At 37.5% G+C, this 22,035-nt stretch overlaps 1 protein-coding gene across 1 annotated transcript in view; it reads right to left on the bottom strand.

Moving 5' to 3' along the window:
• LOC101167744 (SH3 and multiple ankyrin repeat domains protein 1) overlaps positions 1 to 22,035 on the bottom strand; it is a 52,941-nt gene that overhangs the window by 24,119 nt on the left and 6,787 nt on the right. Inside the window, exons 3-7 of the mRNA XM_078937816.1 lie at positions 8,000 to 8,565; positions 3,154 to 3,357; positions 471 to 542; positions 279 to 387; positions 33 to 184 (exon numbers count right to left, since the gene is read on the bottom strand). Of these exons, the coding sequence (XP_078793942.1) occupies positions 33 to 184; positions 279 to 387; positions 471 to 542; positions 3,154 to 3,357; positions 8,000 to 8,461 (999 nt within the window). The 5' untranslated portion in view covers positions 8,462 to 8,565. The remainder of the gene's footprint in view (positions 1 to 32; positions 185 to 278; positions 388 to 470; positions 543 to 3,153; positions 3,358 to 7,999; positions 8,566 to 22,035) is intronic.

Raw genomic sequence — 22,035 nt, 5'->3', positions numbered from 1 at the left:
CTGTGTTATTCTGTGGGAATGTGTTCTCTCACCAGTAAGCCAGCATGGTTGTGAGCTTTGACAGCTTTGTGCATCGCCGTTGAGCCGTCTCTGCTTCTGAAGTCCATGTGAGCCCCTCCCAGAACCAGCAGCCTGATGCCATCTGCAGACACTCCAGACTGCACGGCCACAGAGAGCGGAGTCTCTGAGTCGAGCATGATGTGCAGACAAGTGAAGGTGCCGATCAACCACCGTTTGCTCTCACAATATTTTCCTTAAAGTCTCAAATGGTTTCTCACCTCCACTGTCTGGGTCATGAAAATTTGGATCAAGACCTTTTTCCAGAACTTTAGCCATTTTCTCCAGTGATCCAGTCTGAACGTAATCCAGAAATTTCTTCTGACTGGCCTGAGCAGAGAGAAACAGTCTGTAGGTGGACCTGGAGATTGTATATCAGCAACCAGCAACATTTTGGTGAAAAGATGAAATACCTTTGAGCTGAGCTTAGCAAGAGCCTTTTCATCCAGATTGGTCTGTTTATAAACCCTGGTTTTGTACCTAAACTGAGTACAAAAAAGAGACCAGTGTGAATAAAGTGAGTCACATAGCAACACAGTTCCGTTTCTCAGCCTACATGGAAAAACAACACAAGGATGATTCAAAAGTTCTGTAAATCTGTAGTTCATTAAAAAAAACACAGAAAAAACATTTATTGTACTTAATCTCTTTGTGTTTCTACAAATTTACACTCGCACAGAAAGTCAATGAAACAGATTTCTGTTCTGAGGAATCTTCACAAGTTTACTTTTATTTTTAAAGGAATTCTTGATTGGTGGGATTTACTCAAACCTGACTACAAAACCCCATCTATTACAGCAACCCAAACATTTGATATAAATTAGATTTTTATTTTTATTTTTAAAAAGCTCTAAAGCAATCCCTTAAAAAAACATAACAGCTTGTATTGTCTTTTTCAAGCATATGGTTTTTCTAAAATGACAACCACGAAAATTACCTTGCACTACATTTGGATATTTCTAATAAAACTACAGTTTCTGCTTTAAGTTCTTAAAAAGACTTAAAATGTTAAAAAAAAATAAAAAACAAGAAAAAAAAATCTTCAGTAGACATTAAAAAAAAAGACTGAACCTGCTTTTCAAGTATGGAGTAGACAAGATTTTTTTAACCTCTAAATGCCTGACTATTTCCAATTATGAAGGCAAACATTTCTTTGTACACTTTTAATCCGTTTCCTCTATTCTTTTATTTTATTTTTTTTGATCTCTCTGTCACTGTACAGCCTTGTGTGGACAATTTTAGTGCTTCATAAATAACGTTTACTACCACTACTACTACTACTACTACTACTATTATATGAAAAATGTTCTTCAATGTTTTTCTGTTCAAGTTTTTTCTAAATTAAATGGAGCACTGCATTTATGTTATGTTATGATATGTTAAGAATTAACAACATACGGCATGAAGGGGTTGATCCCTGCTTTAATACAATACTATATTAGAAATCAACAAATATGAACAACCTTAAGAAATAATTACTTTTTGGGTTGCAGTGGGAAAATAAAGTATTTGGAACTGAATTAATGGTCTAATTCTTAATGTTTCTAAGAATTAACTTTTCTGTGGCTAAACAAACTATTTTCCTTGTATTCAACCATTTTAGTGTTAAATTTGGATTTACAGAATAAATGTATTCTAGTCTTAAAATCAAGAAGTTTTGTGGCAGACACTGTGATCCTAAAAATTTTAAACACGTTTTTACTGAAAATTCCAACACCAAGTCTAAAGAATGTACAGGAAATGAAAGAACTTTGTGTTTAGGCTTTTGGGAGATAATAACAACGATGTTATCAAAACTTTTCCCTCATTCTGATCCCGTTGTGTCTTTAACTTTAAGTCAAACCTACATTTATAGATAACTTCACCCAGCCTGATAAAGAAAGTTGAGATTGTTTTCCTCCAAGAACATTAGGAATTTCTCTGTTGCCATTTCAAAGGAAACTGTTCCATAAGGCAGTAAGACAAGCTTCTCTTGTCCTCAAGAGCTGGCAGCTCAGAACAATCTCTGTTGTAAAGCAATTATAAAAACAGATCTCCAGAAAAGAAGAACAATTTTAGTTGCCCTGCAGAACATAGCTTTTTCTGGGAATATGATTTCACAAAAAGATATGACTTTTTCTGCTTTCAGTTTGTCTGACTAAGTCCTAGTGAAAAAGCTTCATATTTTAGAACCTCTTTTACATTAATATCAGAGAAACGAAAGGTTCCTCGGAGATTATTCAAAAGCTTTTGTTCTGTTTTAAATTGACTATTTTTAATGACTCATTTCATTGGATCAGGCTATTAAACTCTCTGAAAATACATAAAAAAACAGCTTGGAACATCTGAACAGCCTACTAAGACCTGAAACAAGCAGAAACATGGTTTAATTGTAAAAAGAGGAAATAAGCAAAATCTACTTAAAAGATGATGGATGCTTCTACAAAATGTTTATGATCTTGCAAATTCATCTACATGTCTCTCAGACATTTTCTGAATGGACCACACTATGAGTTGAAGATAAGCTTTAAAAAAAAAGAAGTAAAATCTCAAGTGTAAAATGTTAATAAAGTAAATCTGATTGGGGACATCTCTGATTCTTTTCGCCACCGCAGTTTCAGCAACGAAACCACCAGAGGGCACTGTGCCTTTACTGGATCAAATCCTAATAACCAAAAAACTGATCGTCTCCCACAACCCACTTATCCAAAAGTGAATAAATATAATACACTTTGCAGCTTACATAACATGCAAAATTGAGTTAAATCAGACCAATTTCCTAAAGTCGTCATTGCCTGTGTTTGCTTACAGACTTGAGGATGGGAAACTAATCTGCTTTTCTGCTGCTTCAGTAGAATGTTTTGTGTGTCTGCTCACAAAGGCTGACAATTTTTTCACAGTTAACATCTTTTTAATAACGAGATCCGAACAAACCACGCTCTGGGGAAAAAGCATTGCAGCAAGGCCTTCCTAAAAAAACAAATTGGACATAGGATATCTTTAAAGAAACTGTCTTAGTTCATTTTGTGGAAACTTAAGACCGCTGGAAATCCACTTGACTGTTATTTTTCCAAGACTCCTCATCTTTGACTAAAACCCTGCAGCCGTGCATCCTACCTCCAGGTAGGGAACCCCTTTCTCAAAGGACTGTGCATAATCCCTGAGGGGCCGTTCCTCCTCCAGGAATTTGGCGTCCGCTCCTTCTCCAGCCGGTTGGAAGAGGCCGTAGTTGTAAGCGTCCCACAGTGATTCACCGAGGGAGCAGATGATCTGCTGCTTAGCATTCCACACCGTGCAGTCCTGATCAAACTGGAGACACCTCTGACACGACAAACAGGAAGGGCAGGGGGAGATCAGAGGCTGCATTTCTCTCATCTACACACTTCCTGGAGCACACAGTTAGGATTTGTGACAGAAAAATAGAAATCAGTGCTAATTCAAACAGGAAAAAGAGTCCAACTAGAAGCAGAAAACAGACCAAGAGTTTCCTTTTAGATCTTTAGTAAGAAAAACATTTAAACTGTCATTCTGACATTTTAACAGTTAAAACACTAAATTTTTGAATTTGTAAATTGCACAAGATTCTTCTTGAGTTTGGGATTTACTTGTGATACTGGTAAAACTTTCAATTTAAGGTGTTGCTTGGAGTTTGTTCTTCCTTTGTGAGGTGTAAATGCACAGAAGAATCCCGCATGCAACTGAAACAAACTCACTCCTTCTGTGATGCCTTTAACGATCTAAATGAAAGATTAACTACATAAGTAAAAATCCTTTGTGAAGATTTGCTAGTAAACGTGTGACACGTCTAGTTCAATGAAGGGCCAATTTGCTTTGTATAATAATGGATTGACAATACAGCGTGGCAGTTGTGAAGTCAGTCGATGAATGATGAGTGCATGAATAGATGATATTCAGGGAATATTAATGCATTTCTTTTCAATTATTTATCCCCTGCCACATTCACGGGAAACACAGAACTTGCGCTATTCTTTTAATCTGTGCTATCAATTTTTAGAGCCCACATTCTCTAGACAGTCATTTGATTTTTTGCAAATAGAAAAGTGAAAATATTCAACACCTTAATAGGTGTTTTTCTGTATGGAAAGTGTGAAATTTAAACCTTTTTCTTCTCTTGCACCTCTTTGTGTGTGATTCAACAGAGGATTCAGTGGTTTCTGTGAATAACTGCTTTGATGTGCTTTCTTTTTCTAACTTGATCATTTTGCCTCTGCACTTTCACTTTTTTTTATTTTTTATAATATATAATATTATCTCAATATTACTAAGTTTGCAGCCAGATGGTAGAACTGACAGGTAGTGAGGATTTATAAGCAGGGATGTGTCCTCAATGAGATATATGCATCCAAGCTATTGTTCCATTTCTGAAAACTATAGGCAAAAACTGCACAGCTCAGCATACTCCCAAACCTCCAGCCCAACCCTCTCTAAAGCTCCAAACAGGTTGAGCTGTTTGACAGTGTACCAAACATTATTGGCATGGCAACCAGTTTATTACAAGAATCAGGCCCCCGTTGCCGTAGCAATGCCTTGTTGGTCCCAGAGAAGTAAAGCACATGATGTGGATGACTGTGTTTATGTTCACACATATCAGAGTGGCATGCAGCGAATGTGTGTGTTCTTCTGGGAATCTGCGTGTATGCAGTTCTCCGCTGCACGTTTTTGTGTGAACAAGAAAGCAATCGAATGGCCGATCCCTCAGAGGGAGAAAACTGATGTAATCTATAGAGTATAAACCAGAAACACTGTTTTTTTTCCCGTTTTTTTTTTTCCGTGACACTGAGCTTTACACTTAAATGCTTTTTTTTCCTCCTTCTCGGTTCAGGGGCACTTTGTTGACGCCTGTGGTTGAAGACTTCAGACGTGTACTTCTTAACTTCCTACTCAGAGTCACTTCTTTCCTCAGCTCTCCCCAAACTCATTAAAAACCTATTAGATAATTAGCCATTACTGTTATATTGAGGGCAGATTAGCTGACATGTAGAGCAGTCGGCATGTTCAGGGAGTTGGAGGTGGAGAAATGAAGATTGGGGTATGGAGCGGCATCATCACCTGAAAGTGAGGGAATGTTATTTCTCACCTGCTGACACCAGAAAGTGTCAGTGTGAGATGATGCTAACTTCAGTTATGGGACCTAATTAAACATCTGACTGACGCTGTTTACTGAATAAATCTATCTTTTCTGCGTTTTCTTTTTTAACTCTGATAAAGCTCTTTGAAGCTCTTTTCCTTTTGGGGTTCATTTCTGAACTTGTGGGGTGATAAAATGTTAAATGTTCAGGCTGTGTGTGGGTTGTTGCGCGCACTCTTTGTTTAATAACTACCATATTGTACATGGAGTACCCTTGGGTTCCTTAAAGCAACTCATTTCCAATGGTTGTGGAGTCAACACTGCAGCAAAACACTTCAAATGTTTTAATTAAGGAAGCGCAGCAAACGGCTTTCACAAGCAAAAGAAAGGAGTCTATAAGCAAACAGCAATACAGCAACAAAACCTAATTGAACCAGGATTAAAACAGATTCTTTTAAATGTGCTAAAAGATACATACCAAACCCCAAAGCTGTGCTTTTGTCAAGTCTCCTTACAATTTTGTTAGTGGCGTGTTAACTTCTTAATAGTTAAAGACAAATACGTAGAATTTTAAAACACATAGGTGTGTCAGAGATGGGGGGTTTGCAGTTAATTTTTGTTTATACCATAACACTCATGCAAATTGGGGCAATTCAGAAAAGTCAAGTACTTTTGAGATGTATTATTTTTAAAAAGCTGTTTGTCAAGTAAGATCTAAATCTCTCTGAGTGCAATGCCACCGAGACGTGGCTTGAACTACTTCTTCATTTGGAAAGACCTCCTGTCAGTTCCCTGTTTGAAGTAGTGGGGAGGGGGGAATTTTTCCACATGGATAACTGGAGTTTAAAATTGATTGACTTTGATTTAATAATAAAACCCATTGAGATGAGAAGACTTTTATGGAAAATTACTGTAAGGGTCTGACATTCTTGACTAAAAAAAAGAATTACCTGAGCTGGCACAAAAAGATGTAAATTCAAAATATTTCATTTAATTTATCCACCACTGAAGAAATCGAGCACCAAGGCAAATCAGAAATGATGTAATCTATTTTGCATGTATCCCTTGATGACCTTAATCCCTCAATGTACCTTTAAATAGTGTTGTTGAAATTGCTTAATAAAAAAACAAACAAAAAAAAACAAAAAGGGGTTTATACAAATTAACACTCTGGTTTTTCGAAGTTATATAACCTCTTTTTGGGATTGTAAAACCTGTTCAACACAAAAGGCCTTCAGTTCTAATCTGTTTGCTCAGATGTTGGACAGAACAAGTTAAAAAAAAATAAAAAAATGAATTTGCTCATCCAACTCTAAACAGCACTCTTTTAGTAGCAGCAAACGTTTTATGTAATTTTTTGATTACCTGCATACATTTAAATGCAATATTTATCCTGAATAAGAAAGCCATTTTCTGGATAGCATTGTGATATTGTGTTTACATGTGTTAAACCTCCTCATGTAGAGGACTTTTTAAACCTCTGAATCACTGCCTAAAACTGAATGAACTCTTTTTAGTGTCTACAGAGGACATTTGGGGCTTTTCAATTACTTTAAATGTGAAGGGGTGGGGCTATGGGAATTGTATTAATGGACAGATTTAAAAAACAAAGTTCATTTGACAATTGTTTTTTTACTCAAGATATCAAGATTGTTAGTGACAGATCACATCATGACCCAGCGCATTCTTTCTTGTTATATCACAGTATCATGCATGTTACTTTTCCCATATTATCCGTAGTAAATCCATGTTTCTAAAGTTTTCAATTTGCAGATTGGAAAGAAAAATGCTTCTGAAATTTTATTTATTAAGTTACAGATACACCGAGCTTTTGACATATGTTCAAGATTTGCTTTTAGCCCATGGAGTTCACACTGGACAAGCCGGGAGGGGCGTCTTCTTTATCTGTAGCTACTGTTTACCAGCGCAAGTCCAACACCAACAGTTGGAAGAGGCTTGAAATGTTGAAGCGATGCAAATCTCACAAACTGGGCATGAAACAGAAATTATTAAGTTCAAGTTAGCATCCTTGCAATAGCGGATGTGTTATCTTTTCAGGAGAGTGGTCTTGGTTTATCATTACTTGAAAGCAAACGCAAAAATCAACAGATGTCGCCATGTCACCAGATAAACCAGATAAGCTCGGAGTTTGGTGAGTTTCTCAGTCCCCAATTGGTCAAAGTTTGACCTGGTTCAGCTGACAATGTATTACTTAGGCCATGTGTTTGGTACACAGAGCCCAAAATTGACTGTGTGGGCATGCAAGAGTTTTGAATGCCCAAAATGAGTATTTACGCGCATTTATATTGACTTTTCATTGGAAATGGCAACTTGAGCTTGCGTTGCCGAGGGCAGTGTGTAGGCAGCTTTAGACCTCATTAGCTAAAAAAAGGCTCATGAACTGTCAAAAAAGGTCTTTTTCAATCAGTTCTACGAACTACAGAACTTCCATTCCACATTTATGCTTAAGTATTGTTTGTACAGAACATAACTTTATTCATTAAATATTCAGAAAAGTGTGTTGACATGCTAAAATCCCATTGCGGGTGTAAATTTGCTTGAAAAGAGAACAAGTGTTCTTGTCTAGAGGTTTATTTAGCCAATGATGGCTCCTTGGTACAGAGCTGCCTGTCTGGAAAATCAGAGGCCAATTTTTGAGTTAGTTAATATTATTGTGCACCAAAGAAAATAAATTGTGGCTGTGGGAACATTATTATCATTTAGGCTTGCTACATGAGCTAAATGTGGGTATTATTTGGTTTTTTTCCTGTTTGCAATGAAAAAAAAGCTGACACTTTTAATTATTTAGTTTTTTTTTAATATATATATGATTGTTGTATCTTTGTATTTTTAGAGATGTTTTTATGCACCTACTGTTTGCTTGATGTCTGGAATTCCGATGCGGAACACCATCATGGGCAGGAAGGTGTCCTCCAACGGTGCCATGGTGGTCATGCTGCGCTCCATCAGAGCCCGCCTCTTTGCTGCTATGAGCTGAAGCTGCTGCTGCTTGTGTGCACCATGCTGATGAACAGGGGCTTGATTGGGCATGTACGGGGTGCCCCGGCTGCCTGGGTTACCTGGCCTCACTGGTCGGTCTACTCTCTGTCTACCAACCACAATGGCTGCTGGCTTCACACCTTCCCCTCCTTTCCCTTCCCAGGATTGCCGTCCTCCGGTCATTTCCTTCTCTAACAGACCCTCCAGTCCTCCATTCTGTGGGTCGCGTTCAACTTTGTTTTTTCTTATTTCTCGTCCTTGCTCCTCTTCCTCCTCCTCATCCTCCCCATCTTTGTCGTCCTGACTGGGATAAAAGTGCTCATTATTTCCCAGCATCCTTTGCTGTGCAGGGGGTCACTGCAGAGAGGGTTGAGTGATAAAGCTGTCATGGAGACAAAACATGGCTATCCCTTGAGACTGGCTTCCTCCTAAAACCCATGCTGTGGGAAACAGGTAGAGAGGGGAGTAAACTTTAGTCAATCAACTGTAGTTTCACTGACAGGGTGAACTTAACACAGAAAAGACATGTGCAATAATTGCAAAACTAGCCAATGGCAATGTTAATGTGTGAAATTAGCACAAAGCTGGTCCACATTTCCCATTTAGCCACTGGGAATGCATGAGGGAATAGCAGGCTGATGGAAGACAGGCTAAATATAAACTGTGTGAATCTGCATCACAGGTTCTTTGCAGCAGAAAGTGAAGTGGTGACACAAAGGAGGAATCGTCATGTCAGGTCAGGATTATTTCTACTTTGTGGTAATTGAGTTATGTTTGAGTTGTAGCTCAAGGCAAATACCTAAATCTAAGAATATTAAAGACAAAACATCAACATTTTTTTAGCACCGTTTTTTGATTTTTTAAATTATAAATAAAGATTTGCTTTGACACTGTGCTTTACTACCTGTCTTCACTTTCTTACAATCATGTCTGAGCTATTGCAATCAACAAATGGCAAACTTTTTAACATCTTGTCTCTTAGATTCAATTATCTTTCTAACATTCGGTTTCAACAATAACGTCAACTAATGAAAAGAAATCATCTAAGCCCTAATCACTTAGGAGAAACTTTTTAAATATTCATTTCTGTGTATATGGTTGACAGTCAAAGTTGCTGTAGTTTGATTTATTCAAAAACTTTTTTATTTAATTTGTCTACTGTAACCTTTATTTGCAGGCAAGAAAGTTTCAGAACAATATCATTTTTACCACTGTTGCCTGGCACAGATTCACAGTGAATATTCTGTTTTCTAAGTTTTAAGAGAATAAAGTACAAATAGTAAAACACAGAGGTAAACAATTATGAATAACATCAAATTGGATGGAAAATCGTTATTTGACATTTAAGTACCTATATGAAATGATTACGTTTTGAACAATTAGGTTTATACTCTTAGAATACATATGCTATGGGTGTCATTCAAAAACATTTTCTCCAGTTTGTATTAAAGGAAGACTGAAATAAATATGTTGGTGTTCCTAAAATGCAGAATGATTTTCCAACTTTTGTTCTCAGGATTGATAAATCTTGCTTATCTCAAAAGGAGCACAAGTTGTTTGAACACCCTTGTCTTAAGAGGTTAAAAGAAGAAAACCAGCAGAAATTGCAAAAAGAGGAGATCCGACATAGAAGCAATTCATTGTTACAAGAGGGGAAGCTGCACAGTACAGTAAATTTTAGCAAGCAGCACCACAGTTTTTAGATAAGCCATTTTTACCAATTCTATAAATTCTGTCTTGGAATATACATTGGGTCCAGACAAAAAATATTTTTTTCATCTTTCCTCTGATTCTTCCACATTTGTTTGATTGTAGCACACTTTTAGTTCCTTTTTGTTGTATTTATTTTTCTGTATTGTCTGCCCGCTTTAAAGAGAACTATCCCTGAATCTCATTTTACCATGTATAATGACAATAAATGACTTCTATTCCTTTTTCCATTTCCATATCCATTTCTTAAAAGAAAAAAGATCACACGTGTCTTATCAATAAAACTTTTGTCATTTATAGATTTGAAAAGAACAACACTTTCTGATATCTTGGTTAAATGTTTGTAAGCAGGGGTTTGGAAAATATTTTTTTTAGGTGAATTAAACCCTCATCTTAAATGTTCAATTTTACTGTTTTTTTGCAAATAAGTATACAATGACAACAAAAAAGACACGAAAACCTGAGTGATGACCAACAGTGTTGAAATGTCTCATTTTCCTTTGAGGCTCATTCATTGTTTCACTGTAGAATTCATGTAGAGTGCTGACACTGTTGTGTTCGTCCTGCTTCTCTGGTCAAGCTGCAGGAGTTTTGCCATCATGCAGATGTGCTTCATAGCCAGAAGCCGCCTTAATGATCGAGAGTGACGCAGGGGATATCCCAATATGTCAGTGACAGTTTGATGCTCTGAATATCATATGAGTCGGGGATCGGATGTACATGGCTGTCAAAATATGCAGATGGACAGATGGCACCCACAGAGACACAACTCAAATCAGGCCATAGAACTAAACTCATTCAGTCACAGATTTTCAACATGCAGTTATTTTAGTTAGTAACTGAAAATATGGCATTGATGATGGTAAAGGGTTTTAAGAGTTCTATGACTTTTTACTTATCGACCTCTATTGGGGACCGAGGACATCGACGGGTGTCTGGCACAGCTTACAGTGGCCAGCAATTAACATAAATAATAATGTGGAGATCAAGAAACTGGACAAGAGCTAATGAAAGGAAACATCGGAAAAGAGCAGATGCTCAATCAATATTTCAATGGAAAGACTGCCTGCTTTTAATTTTCTTCTAGCATAAAAGCTGAACATGGCTTCTGTTTCATTTGCAAAGACATTTCCATTTAGTACAAAATCCTTTCATGAATTAGAAAACATGCTGCAACATTAAAGCTTTGATTCATGTTTTGAAACATACAAACCTCATCAAAACGCAAAAAGTCCATATTTAGAAGGACTTGCCAACAAAATAAAGCTTATTGCTTTTTAATACTCAAATAAAATAATAGATTTCTGCTATTTTTCCCATTAAAGTAATTCATTTTATAAAGCATGGTTATGCATAGAATTACCGGTACAACCGTTTTATTTTATTTGTGGGAATTTATTACAAGTCTGGCCCACTCAGTGTCTACGCGTGTGATTATTGCTGCCCCATCACATATGTATTTATTTTGTCTATTCATCTGACTGTTTTTTCTTCTAATTTGGAAATCGACCATTATTTTACCCCCTTTCAAAGGAGGTTCCAGCACTGACCCCAACTGCTTCAGGCCTATATCAATCCTGTCATGCCTGGCTATGGTTTTAGAGAGATTGGTTCTCAAACAGCAGACCCACTTCATTGACTAACCACATCCTGTCAGATCTGCAATCAATGTTCAGGACTGGGCATAGTTGAATCATAGCAACCTTGAAAGTCCCTAATGACCTCATTAGGTCCATGGACAATAAACAGGTCTGCAAAGCTGCATTTGTTGATCTGGCCAAGGCGTTTGATTGCAGACTCTCCAACATTGGTCAGTCTAGAAGTTGCATCAAATGGTTTGCAAGCTACCTCAACAACCGCACACAACTTCATGTCAGATCTTAAAGGGTCTTGTTCTTTATATACATAAATGATGTCATCAAAGCCATCCGGGCTTCACTGATGCACCTCTCTGCTGATACCAACGTTTGCTCATCTGGCCCTTCACTTCACTCCACAGCATCCACCCTCCAACTCAGCCTCACCTCTGTCGAGAAATCTTTTCACAACCGTCATCTGTGTCTCAACTCGAAGACGACTAAATGCATGTTATTCAACTGGAAGAATAGTGCCACCTGTCCCTACAAGACCACCAGCGCTGATGGCTCAGAACTGGAGTTTGTCAGCTCCTACAAATACCTTCGTCTCTTGCTGGACTCCTCACTTTCTTTCATTTCTCACATCAGTAACCTGCAGGCTAAAATAACAGCCAGTCTGGGATTCCTTTATTGTAACAGGGCTTCATTCACACACTCTATCAAATACTCTCTAGTGAAGATGACCATACTACTCATGTTCGTTTATGTTGATATCATCTACTAAATGGCTCCCAAGTGTACTCTCAGCAAGCTTGATGTTCTCTATCACTCAGTTATCTGTTTTGCCACTGGTGCACCTTTTCACACTCACCATTGTGAACTGCAAAAACAATTTAAGCCTGCTTTTTAGGTTTACACTTGTCCAAAAAAAGGGCTATCAGTGTTTCTAGTGACCACTAAAGGCTGAAATTGGCAGGGATGCCAGTTTAGTTTAGTCAGTTTGTTAGTTCTATTTAGTATTTTCCTATTGAATTCTATGTATTCATGATACTTTTGATTTTACTTTTTCAGTTACAGATACGAAGCCCATCGAGACGACTGTTGTTGTGAATTTGGGCTATACAAATAAATTTACATTGAATTGAATTGAGGTGCTGTAGTGGCTGTAAGACATTTATGGGGAGGAATTACTTAAAAAATGGAAGTACTCAGGTAAACAGGACAAAAGAAGAAGAATCATTCCAGAGAGATAGTCTTTTGTCACTTAAGTTTTATTGTCACTGTAAACCCTATTTTATTAAACTTTAACACTAATTGTAATAAACTCACTGCTCCCAGTCCCACTGAAGGTTGTGAAAGAGCTTACCTGTTCCTTTATCATAAAATCCATATTCTGCAGAAACGTGAAGAATGCACTTCTGCTCACTTTAGCAGGTATGACTACCACAATTAACAGAGGGTTCAAAGCTTCCTTCATTAAAATACAACATTGAACAGACTGTTAACACTTGCAAGGTTTTAATACTCTCATTCAAGTACACCAGAAGGGAATAAAATGGGCCGATTTATGAAAAAATCTCATTAAATATTGAAAAACATTGAGCCTCTACAAGCCAAGATAAGGAACTGGAGGGACAGGCTGAGGGGAGACGGGAGCCCACTAATTGGGATGTATAAGCAAAAGGGGAATACACTAGAGAAAAACACAGAGAGAGTTGTAGTTTGCATAAAGCAGAGTAGTCAGATTGAGGGAGAGGGGAGTGGTGTGAGGATTGCAGCAGTGGCAGGAGAGGAGAGTGACAGCAAAAAGAAGCAGGGATGTAGGGGTAGAATAATGATAGAAGAAAGGAGCTGTGGGAACTCCAGTCACAATTCCTGGAACCATGGTGGCTCATTGCAGAAATGGCAGCTCTGACTCTCGCTGCAGCTTTGTGACTCTCCCATGTCAGTCCTCGACATCATCTGTCTACAAGCTTTCTTACTTTCTTAAAAGACAGGTGGGGAAAAATCAATATCCCCCTATCAAACAAAGCGGTTGTATTTTAACTGTCATTGACTGTATCTGTCCTTGAAACTTCCCGCTTGAATTCATTTCTGTCCAGAGTTGATGAAAGTTACAAAACTCCTTCATGCAACTTCAGTGAAACTTTTGGCCTCCAAATGTAGGTTTCTGACTATTCTCACTCTTTTCTTCAAATTTTGTCTTCTGTTTAAAACTCACAGAACTTTAATGCCCTAAATTGAAGCCACCAGAATTTTCACTACCAGCTGCATTGGAGCACAACAAATCTGACACAGTATGCATGTTGTAAAGTATGGCACATCCTCTTTAGGTCCAAACATTCATTTTCAAGGCCTGCTGAATCACTTTTGGGGTCGGGGTTGCTGGAGCCTATCCCATGTATCGTTGGGTGACACCTGTTGCAGGGCTATACAAACACACACTTCTTACCAAATTAAAGTCTCTCTCCAATAATATTTGTTCTATTTTATAAGGTTTCTCAGTGGTCTTTAAATCATGATTGTGCTGTTTTTAGCTAAAATTAAAAATTGGTGTATTTTTCTGGTACATAGTTACTGCAAAGCAGCTGTAGGTCATTGGAAATTCACCTCTGAGTTGTGGGCGGGACTGTCGGTGGGGTTAAGCCCGCCCCTACTTCCCATCACCCATCTATTTACATGCTCTCTCACTATCTTACAACATCATCCATCTATTTACATGCTCTCTCACTATCTTACACAACCCTAACCTAACATTACCGGTGCAACAAAAGTAACGAGCAATATTAAAGCTATCCAGCCATACAGTTTAGAGTTAAATTCCAGCTCAGACGAGAAAAACAAAGTCATTCATGGATCTATTTGTCTGCAAGTGGATACATCAGGATGGAGCGGAGCAGAGAGCTTGTGGCCATAGCATATTTTCTACACAACCGATAAGCTCTTTTTCTACAGCATCTTTTTGTCCCCTCCTGATTCACAACAATTTAAATTAAGATATACCCAGAAATACAATCTTAAGATGAATATTCTTTGTATATGCCCTCCATCCTTATAAAAACACAACAAACATGATTTTCAGTGGCGTGGGTGTTTTACCTGTGAAGGACTGTAGGAGGAAGCTGGAGTTTTTGGAGAAAACCCACACATGGAAAGAACTGCAAACTTCACACAGAAAAGTCCAAGCCAGGGTTTTAACTGGTTCTGTCTCACTGTGAGGCAAGGTTAACCACAACACCTCCTTGCACCTGTATTCATTTTATTATTATGTGAACAATGAAAAATCTATAAATATATTTCAAAAAAGCTTTTACACTGAAGTTTGCTTGAAAACTGAGACTCTAATAACCACAGGCAGTCTGTACTGACCAAAGCAAAAGCACAACTGTTTTCCTAGTCTGGTGGGTGTTTACAGTACTTAACAATCTGAGCCTGAGTGCACATCCTTCACATACTCCACACTATAGGTTGCAATATGAACTGCAGCCCATCGGGTTTGTATTTGATGCTATACTTGTCTTGAAACAAGTTGAAAGTCCATTTCTGGCCAAAAAGAGTCTTTTACTTTACACTATGGTGGTACCTGAAAGCGCAGTTCTGTGTGCAGCACTTGAAACGCTTCTTCAGGGAATGACAGCTCTTCTTGCAATGCTGTCTGAATGTCAATCCTAGAATCATGTTCTTACATTTTTAACACCCTGGAGCTGTCTTACCATCCGTCTGACCACAAATTCAATCTTTGCCATTCTAAGAATAGTTGCTATTTAACAATGTGCTCCAAATAATTTAAAAATGTTGTCAAATTCTGAGTAGCTTATTCTGAATTATATTATTCCCAAAGTAGGCAGCATTATCTTTGACCCGGAAGTATAAAAGGTGCCAGAGGCAAAGGTCAGGATAAAATTACGACACTATGTAGGTTGAATACTTTATAAAGTTCCTGAATCATGTAAAAAGAGAAAAACAATGAAGCAAAGGTATGACAAATCTATGCATTTCTGACTTGAACTTGTTTTGATCTGTCAGTTAAAAACATTTATTTAAAAAGTTACTTTCTAATGATTTATTAAATAAACTAAGGTACCTCCTAAATTTTTTTATTATTATTCATAATGGTCACACAATCATAATTGCAGTGTCTCTTTTTGTATTTTGAGGAAACTGAATCATGTCACTTTAATTTCAAAAGCGTTTTCAGCGTTTTTATTTCAGATTTTTTCAGTTTTCTATAACCCCTTTTCTTCCCTTTTCTCAAGACGTCTCGCCTACAGACCAAAATAAGAATATTGTTCTTAATCTTTCTTGCCTGGATAATAAAGGTTGAATAAAAGAAAAAATACAAAAAGGGAGAAAATGTACAACATTTTTGGCAAACTTAATAAGCATTTTTTCCACATTATGTGAGGATTAATCAGTATTGCATTTTGATCAGGAGCAGTGTGTATTTTTCGTATAGATCTGGTTGTTGGTCTTTAGCCAGTTAGATGAAATAGCAGGAGCCAATTAATCTGTATAATGAGGGAAAATACATTCTCTTTGAGAATCTGGACAGGCAAAAAATAAATAAATTAATTGGATGGATGGCCTTGACAAGGTCATCCATAACTTACTTTTAGATTCATCCCCTCCTTTCCTGGGAAGATTTTCTAGAAGTGCATCCTGCAACTAGGTTTCATTATGTCGTTGTGCAACAGTTTTGTATCTTCCTGATAACAAAATTGGACACAACATAGTTAGAATTGGGCTTTTTCTTGCAGAAAAAGTTCCTGAAAAGCTTAATTTAAAAAGAATAAATCATTTTCAGACTAGATCAGCACCTTGCGCACACAAGATAACGAGTTGTGTCCAATATAAAAAGCTGTCTGCACAATAAGACCAACTTGTTTGCACTTGATAAGAAGAAAACTACTGGAAACATTATCTTTTGGGGAAAAGCAGTAAGTGTCTAATAATTGCGTTTGTATGCAAAATTGTTGAAACATGCTGGGCTTAAAAAAACACACTCTCTGGATTACAGGGGCTTCACATTGCATACAATATTACATTTCCCTTTTTACGTCAAGTTTTATTATTATTTGGAATTTTGTTGCCAATTTTTTCTTTTGTCCTTTTAGCTTGAATGTCTCATGTCCTGCACCAAGTGAAGAATTTATGGGGAGTTGATTCATTTATGCTCACTTTGTTTCTTTTTTGTCATTCTCCTCTTTCTCTCACGGACACACACCATCTATCTATGTAGGACAGTGTATGTGTATAGATATATTTTCAGTGTACCGGTCCCGGGGAAGTAGAATTGGAGATCTTCCAAGGAACAGATTGTCCCACTTCTACGGCCTGCAAAAGTGGAGCAGCCGTGCTGTATATCCCTCTCTTTGACTGGGGCTCCAACCTTAAGCCTTTTTTGATTGAGGCAGTGATGGGGAACTATCGAGAACACTCGGGGCCTCCTCCATCATGGGACAGATGCAGTGAGTCACTGATACAACAGGAGCTGATAGTTTTCATGTAAATGGCGCAGCACTAGGCATCCGGTCTGGGGGGGTGGAGCTCTGACGTAGGGGGTTAAGGGGGAAGGCTCAGCTTAAGGCTATACGATAAGTGGGACCCCATTGCTTAGAGCACAAGCGTTTATTTAGGTTGCTCATGCAGAGTCATTATTTATGAATCACTTTTTTCAGACTGTTTCTTTAAGTAAGTTATAATTATCTAATTGCCTGAAGACGGTATATTAGCTGTTTGAGCTTAACAATGGTGTTTTAATAAATCCAAAAATACAATGTAAATCAAACACAAATGAGAAAACTATGCATTCAAAATTACTGCCTTTTAGATAAAACTTAAGATTGTTTTCACTTTAGAAATGAAGTGATTTTTGCTTTTGATTGCAATATTCATCTCCAAGGATTTTTATTAAGGGACACAGTTTGCATCAGGCGTCCCACGCCTGAGGGTTCAGGCACGTTTATGGATGTGCCTACACACAGTGTCCTGCTCTTTAATCAGTGTTCACACGCATCTATGTTAAAAAAACAAAAAAAGCCGATATAGAAAAAAATAAATAAAAGACTCAAACTTGGGTCTGGTTGGCAGTCTCGCATTGATCAAAGTGGGCTATCTTTCCCTTCAGACTGTACATAATTGGGTCAGGTTGAACGTGCACCGAGGGCCTTGCTATGTCTAAACTTGGCTGTGTGGGCCGGAAGGCTTCAATGTAGCACAGATAAAGGAGTGATTTTTCTCACTGCTATTTTCTTTTTTAAACGTGATCAACATCCTTCATTAACTCAGAAGCCTTTCTTAAAGTGTAAACTCCTAACGCAGAGTTTTTTTTAACCTTCTTCATGTTCTTTATGTGCTTATGACATTTATTTCGTTTTTCTTGAAAGAATTGTGTTGGAATGCAGTGCAGCTTAATTTTAGATTTACTGAGACTCATTTTACAAAGATAATCGCCACTGGAGATGAACTCCTCCACCTATCTTACACGTATTTTTAGGATATTGATAAGGTTTATTGGTTTTATACTTTTAAAATGGTAAAAAAAACTGTTTTCCTGTCGGTTTTTCCTGGGAAATGACTTTCAAGATCATTATCTTTCTTTATGGGTTTCATCATAATCTAGTCATATGAGGTCATATTTAATATGTTAAATTCTAATTTGCCAAAATGTCAAAGGATTGCAAATATTCACTGTCCATAACTGTCCAAAATCTTTTAAACACATGTGGTCTTTCTCAACTTGGAAATTGACTTTTGTCCCAGGAAATTTAAAAAGATTTTAAAAAGCTGCCAAAAAAGTATGCAATGCTCTTTGAATGAACTCAAAATTGTAACAAGATTTTCAAATATACAGTTGTTGTTTTTTTAGAGAATAACTAAATGTAAAAATGAGCTAAAATCAATAAACATTTCATTAATATTTCTAAGTGAGACTCTAAAAAGACTTGTTCCAAATCTCTCCTTTAACCAATAGCTGTCAAGTTTAAAATAAGTTTTGGACACCTGCGATGACTTCATAACCACTTCACTGAAAGATGTTTGTACAACTTTTGTGAACCTTTTTAACATTTCAGCAACACAAAAAGAGGTGTAGCAATTTATGAGAAGAAATAAATAAATATTTTAGGCCTCTTTTCCCGCAATGCTGCTTGCAGTGTTTTGCCAACAATTGCAATCCCATGGGACATGTACCCGCAAAAAGAGTGACACAACTTTGTGTAGGGCTAGAAACTAGTACCTGTGTTGAGAACAAGATAGTCTGACTGACTTGATTCAAGCAAATAATTGAATGTTGATCCAATTTTACATCTTAACTTTGGTTGATTTGCTTTCGCAATTTTAAGAATGGACCAAACCAACTAGACAATGTTCACTAGTGTACAGTCAGGATAATTAATCAATAAACACAGGGCTTTCCTTGTTTCACTGCCTAATCTGTGCAAATCCAGGAGAAATTCTTGCTAATTTGCATATTTTCTGTCTATATCATCCACAGGCTATCATATTTTAGTAAGACACAACCCTAGCGTATCAAATTTAGCAACATAAAATGAAGACAAAAATATGCAACAAGAAAACAAACTGTCTGATTAATCTGCAAATCAATTGACCATATAGATCACCACAACAAAAAAATGCAGCACCAAGGGAATTTCCTGTTAAACACAAACCTGTGAAAGATTTCTGACATTTAGTACTTAAGCCTTTTCACACCAGTACACAACAAAAATCTCCAAATACAGTGAAAGCAAGCCACGGACAACGGATCCAGAGGTGAGTGTGTATTTATGACTTTATGATTAACATAAGGTATAAATGAGCTACCCACAAATGACAAGTCCACTTACCTCCTCTGTCCACTTACTTAAAGGTAACACTGAGAGACAAAAGTTAATAAGATACTAATAAATGCCATGAGACAACAAACCGAGGACCAGAACAATGCCTGTCAGGCCCCATCCTGAAGCCGTGGAATGAATGAGGCTCTTCTGATGGGGAAAGACTAGTCAGTCTTAACATTAATGTGTTCTACTGCTATTATTCCTGTAATAAACCCTTAAATATGATGAAAACCAAGCAAAGGACACATTTGTCATTTCATTTTTTGACCAGCGGTTTGATGGTTTAGGTGGATATATTAGACTATAAGAAGAAACAGATAGTGGATTATCTCAGATATTTACTGTCAAACTGAAGTTTCATGGAGTTTTTGTAGAAAGCCCTTTCGATCAGGATGTGTAAAAGGTTGTGCTGGAACAACCAGTTCAGGTGGGACCATCTGATTTCTTCCCACTGAGCTTTATCTTGTATGATTTGCAACAGTCCCGCAGGTAAAGGAAGTACTCCTGATAAAATCCACCTATAATCCCCATATATTCATAAAAATGATTCAAAGTTCAAAAGAGGACGTCTTAATTTGAAAAATGGGTCCTGACCATTAAAACTGATGTTTACAAGTTTAAAACATCTACTAGATGATCATTTCATTAAGTTTAAATGCCTAAAGTTTATTTCATATGTTTCTGTCTGGGGGGAGCATGCTGTATTTCATTATTTTGCTGTGCTTGACACAAATTACAGGCTTCATTTTTGCTTAGTTGCATGTTTCCCATGTCTGCGACTGTTTTCAATAGCAGTCGAGGGGATTTCAGGAGGGACCTTAAAAAGCTTTAACTAAACACAAAACAAAACACGTTCATGTGACTCCAGATTTTCCTATGTGTGGTGTCAGACTGTTGATCAGGGAATGTTGTTTTTGAGACAGACTTTCCTCAGAAATAAATTTGAAATCAAATTTTCATGTTTTTCTTTTTTACTTTTGGTTGCCTGATATATTTTGGTCTGCTCAAACCTTAGTCAAACTGTCATCTTCATATCTGTTTACAAATATGGTGGCAGTCTCCAACTAATAGAGCACGCTTCTCCCCATCACAGCAGTGAGCTGTCAGTGGGAATAAGCCCTTAGCAGGTCTGTTTTGTGTCCCACACTGTTTTCACACCAAACCCTGGGGAATTGGTGGACCATATAGCACTGTCACATCTACATTTGTGACCAGCCTGTTTTATTGACTCCTTCTCTCCCTGTGGAGAATGCAGAGGACAGAGCAGGAGTGGACAGAAAAATTCAGCATCAGACATGACAGGCAGCAAGAACAGTGGTAGGAAAAAAAACAATTCTGAATCAGAAAGACACACATTTGCACTGACACCTTGGGCTTTCTGACTGGTTCTGTGCGTCTCTTTTATCCTGCACCCAATTGTCTCATAATCTCATTCTCGTCTGGCATCCACACATTACACATAATCTCTCTTTCTGGCATTGATAACGACATCCAGCTCTCTTTGTTCCATTGTAAGGAAGCCATTAATCTTACTATGCCCACTCTGCTCTAAACTGCCCAGTTTGTTTTCTCTCGTTACCAAATTAACTCCCCATAGAGCAATTCTCCAGGAGGGCAATATGCTTTTAAAGTCAGCCTTGCTTGTTGTGCATAAAAATGCGTGTGTGGGCTCTTAAGAAGACCAGTCAATTATACCACATTGGAATGTAAGAGTGCAGAACTGGGACACAGTGCTTATGCACATACTTCGCTCATTCTGTAACAACCTTTTACCACCAGGCCAGGACTGAGCCGGGTTTAGATGTGTACGTGTGAGACGCTTTCCCATCACCTTTCCAGCAGCTGACACACAGAGGCTGTCAGCAGCAGCGATTTTGGCAGCTGAAAGAGGTGTGTAAAACCTCTGTGATGATGAGCTCTCAGTTTGTCTCACCTTTTTGTTTTAGCACCTTTCCTGAACTTCAGCAGAAACTAAAGCCAATGATGTGCAATTAAGAATGAAAGGAGCATTTTAATTATGTTTCTTACTGTCCAAAATTCTTTTAGTCCCACACCAGTCATCTTTTAATCTATTTTATAATCATTCCCAGTGGTCTTTTAAATCTGCTGTTTTAAACCAAAAATCAAAAAAAGTGGTGAATTTTGCTTGTTCATCAGGAATTTGTCTCCGAGTTGTGGGGGGGATAAGCCTGCTCTCATTTCTCCAAATTCCCTTGTTTACATGTTCTCCCGCTAACTTACAGTCCCTCGCAACTCCAAGCAAACATCATCAGTGCAACAAAAATGGCGAGCAGTATTGGAGCTATTCAGCCATACAGTTTTGAGCCAGATGTCACTCAGATGAGGAAAACAAAGACGTACATGAATCTATTTGTACAAGTGGATGCATCAGAATGGAGCAGAGCAGAGAGCTTGTGACCCGCTGAGTGTAGCATCCGTGTCACACCTACAGGTTTTTTACAACTGCATTTTTTCATCTGCTCTTGATTCACAGTGATTTAAATCAATAAATACTCAGAAATGCATTTTTAAGCCTAATTTTTTCTTTATTTGTGTCTTTTATCATGAGAAAAATGCTACAAGAACATGTTAAAAACATCAGAAACACCAATTTCATTGGAGTGGGTCTTTAAACTCATTCCTACCAATGGACATTATATCTACTGTATACATAAATCACTTAAACTATAGAAAGCTGCTGTAAAACACTTGCAGTTGCAATAAAGTTTCATATCGAATACTGAGTGCAAACGAGTCACAGAGGATTTAATCATGACCAAAA

The sequence above is a fragment of the Oryzias latipes genome, chromosome 19 (assembly GCF_053564925.1).
Source record: "Oryzias latipes strain Hd-rR chromosome 19, Olatipes_Hd-rR_3.1".
NCBI classification, from domain to species: Eukaryota; Metazoa; Chordata; class Actinopteri; order Beloniformes; family Adrianichthyidae; genus Oryzias; species Oryzias latipes.
This window is presented reverse-complemented; position numbering and strand designations above follow the sequence as displayed.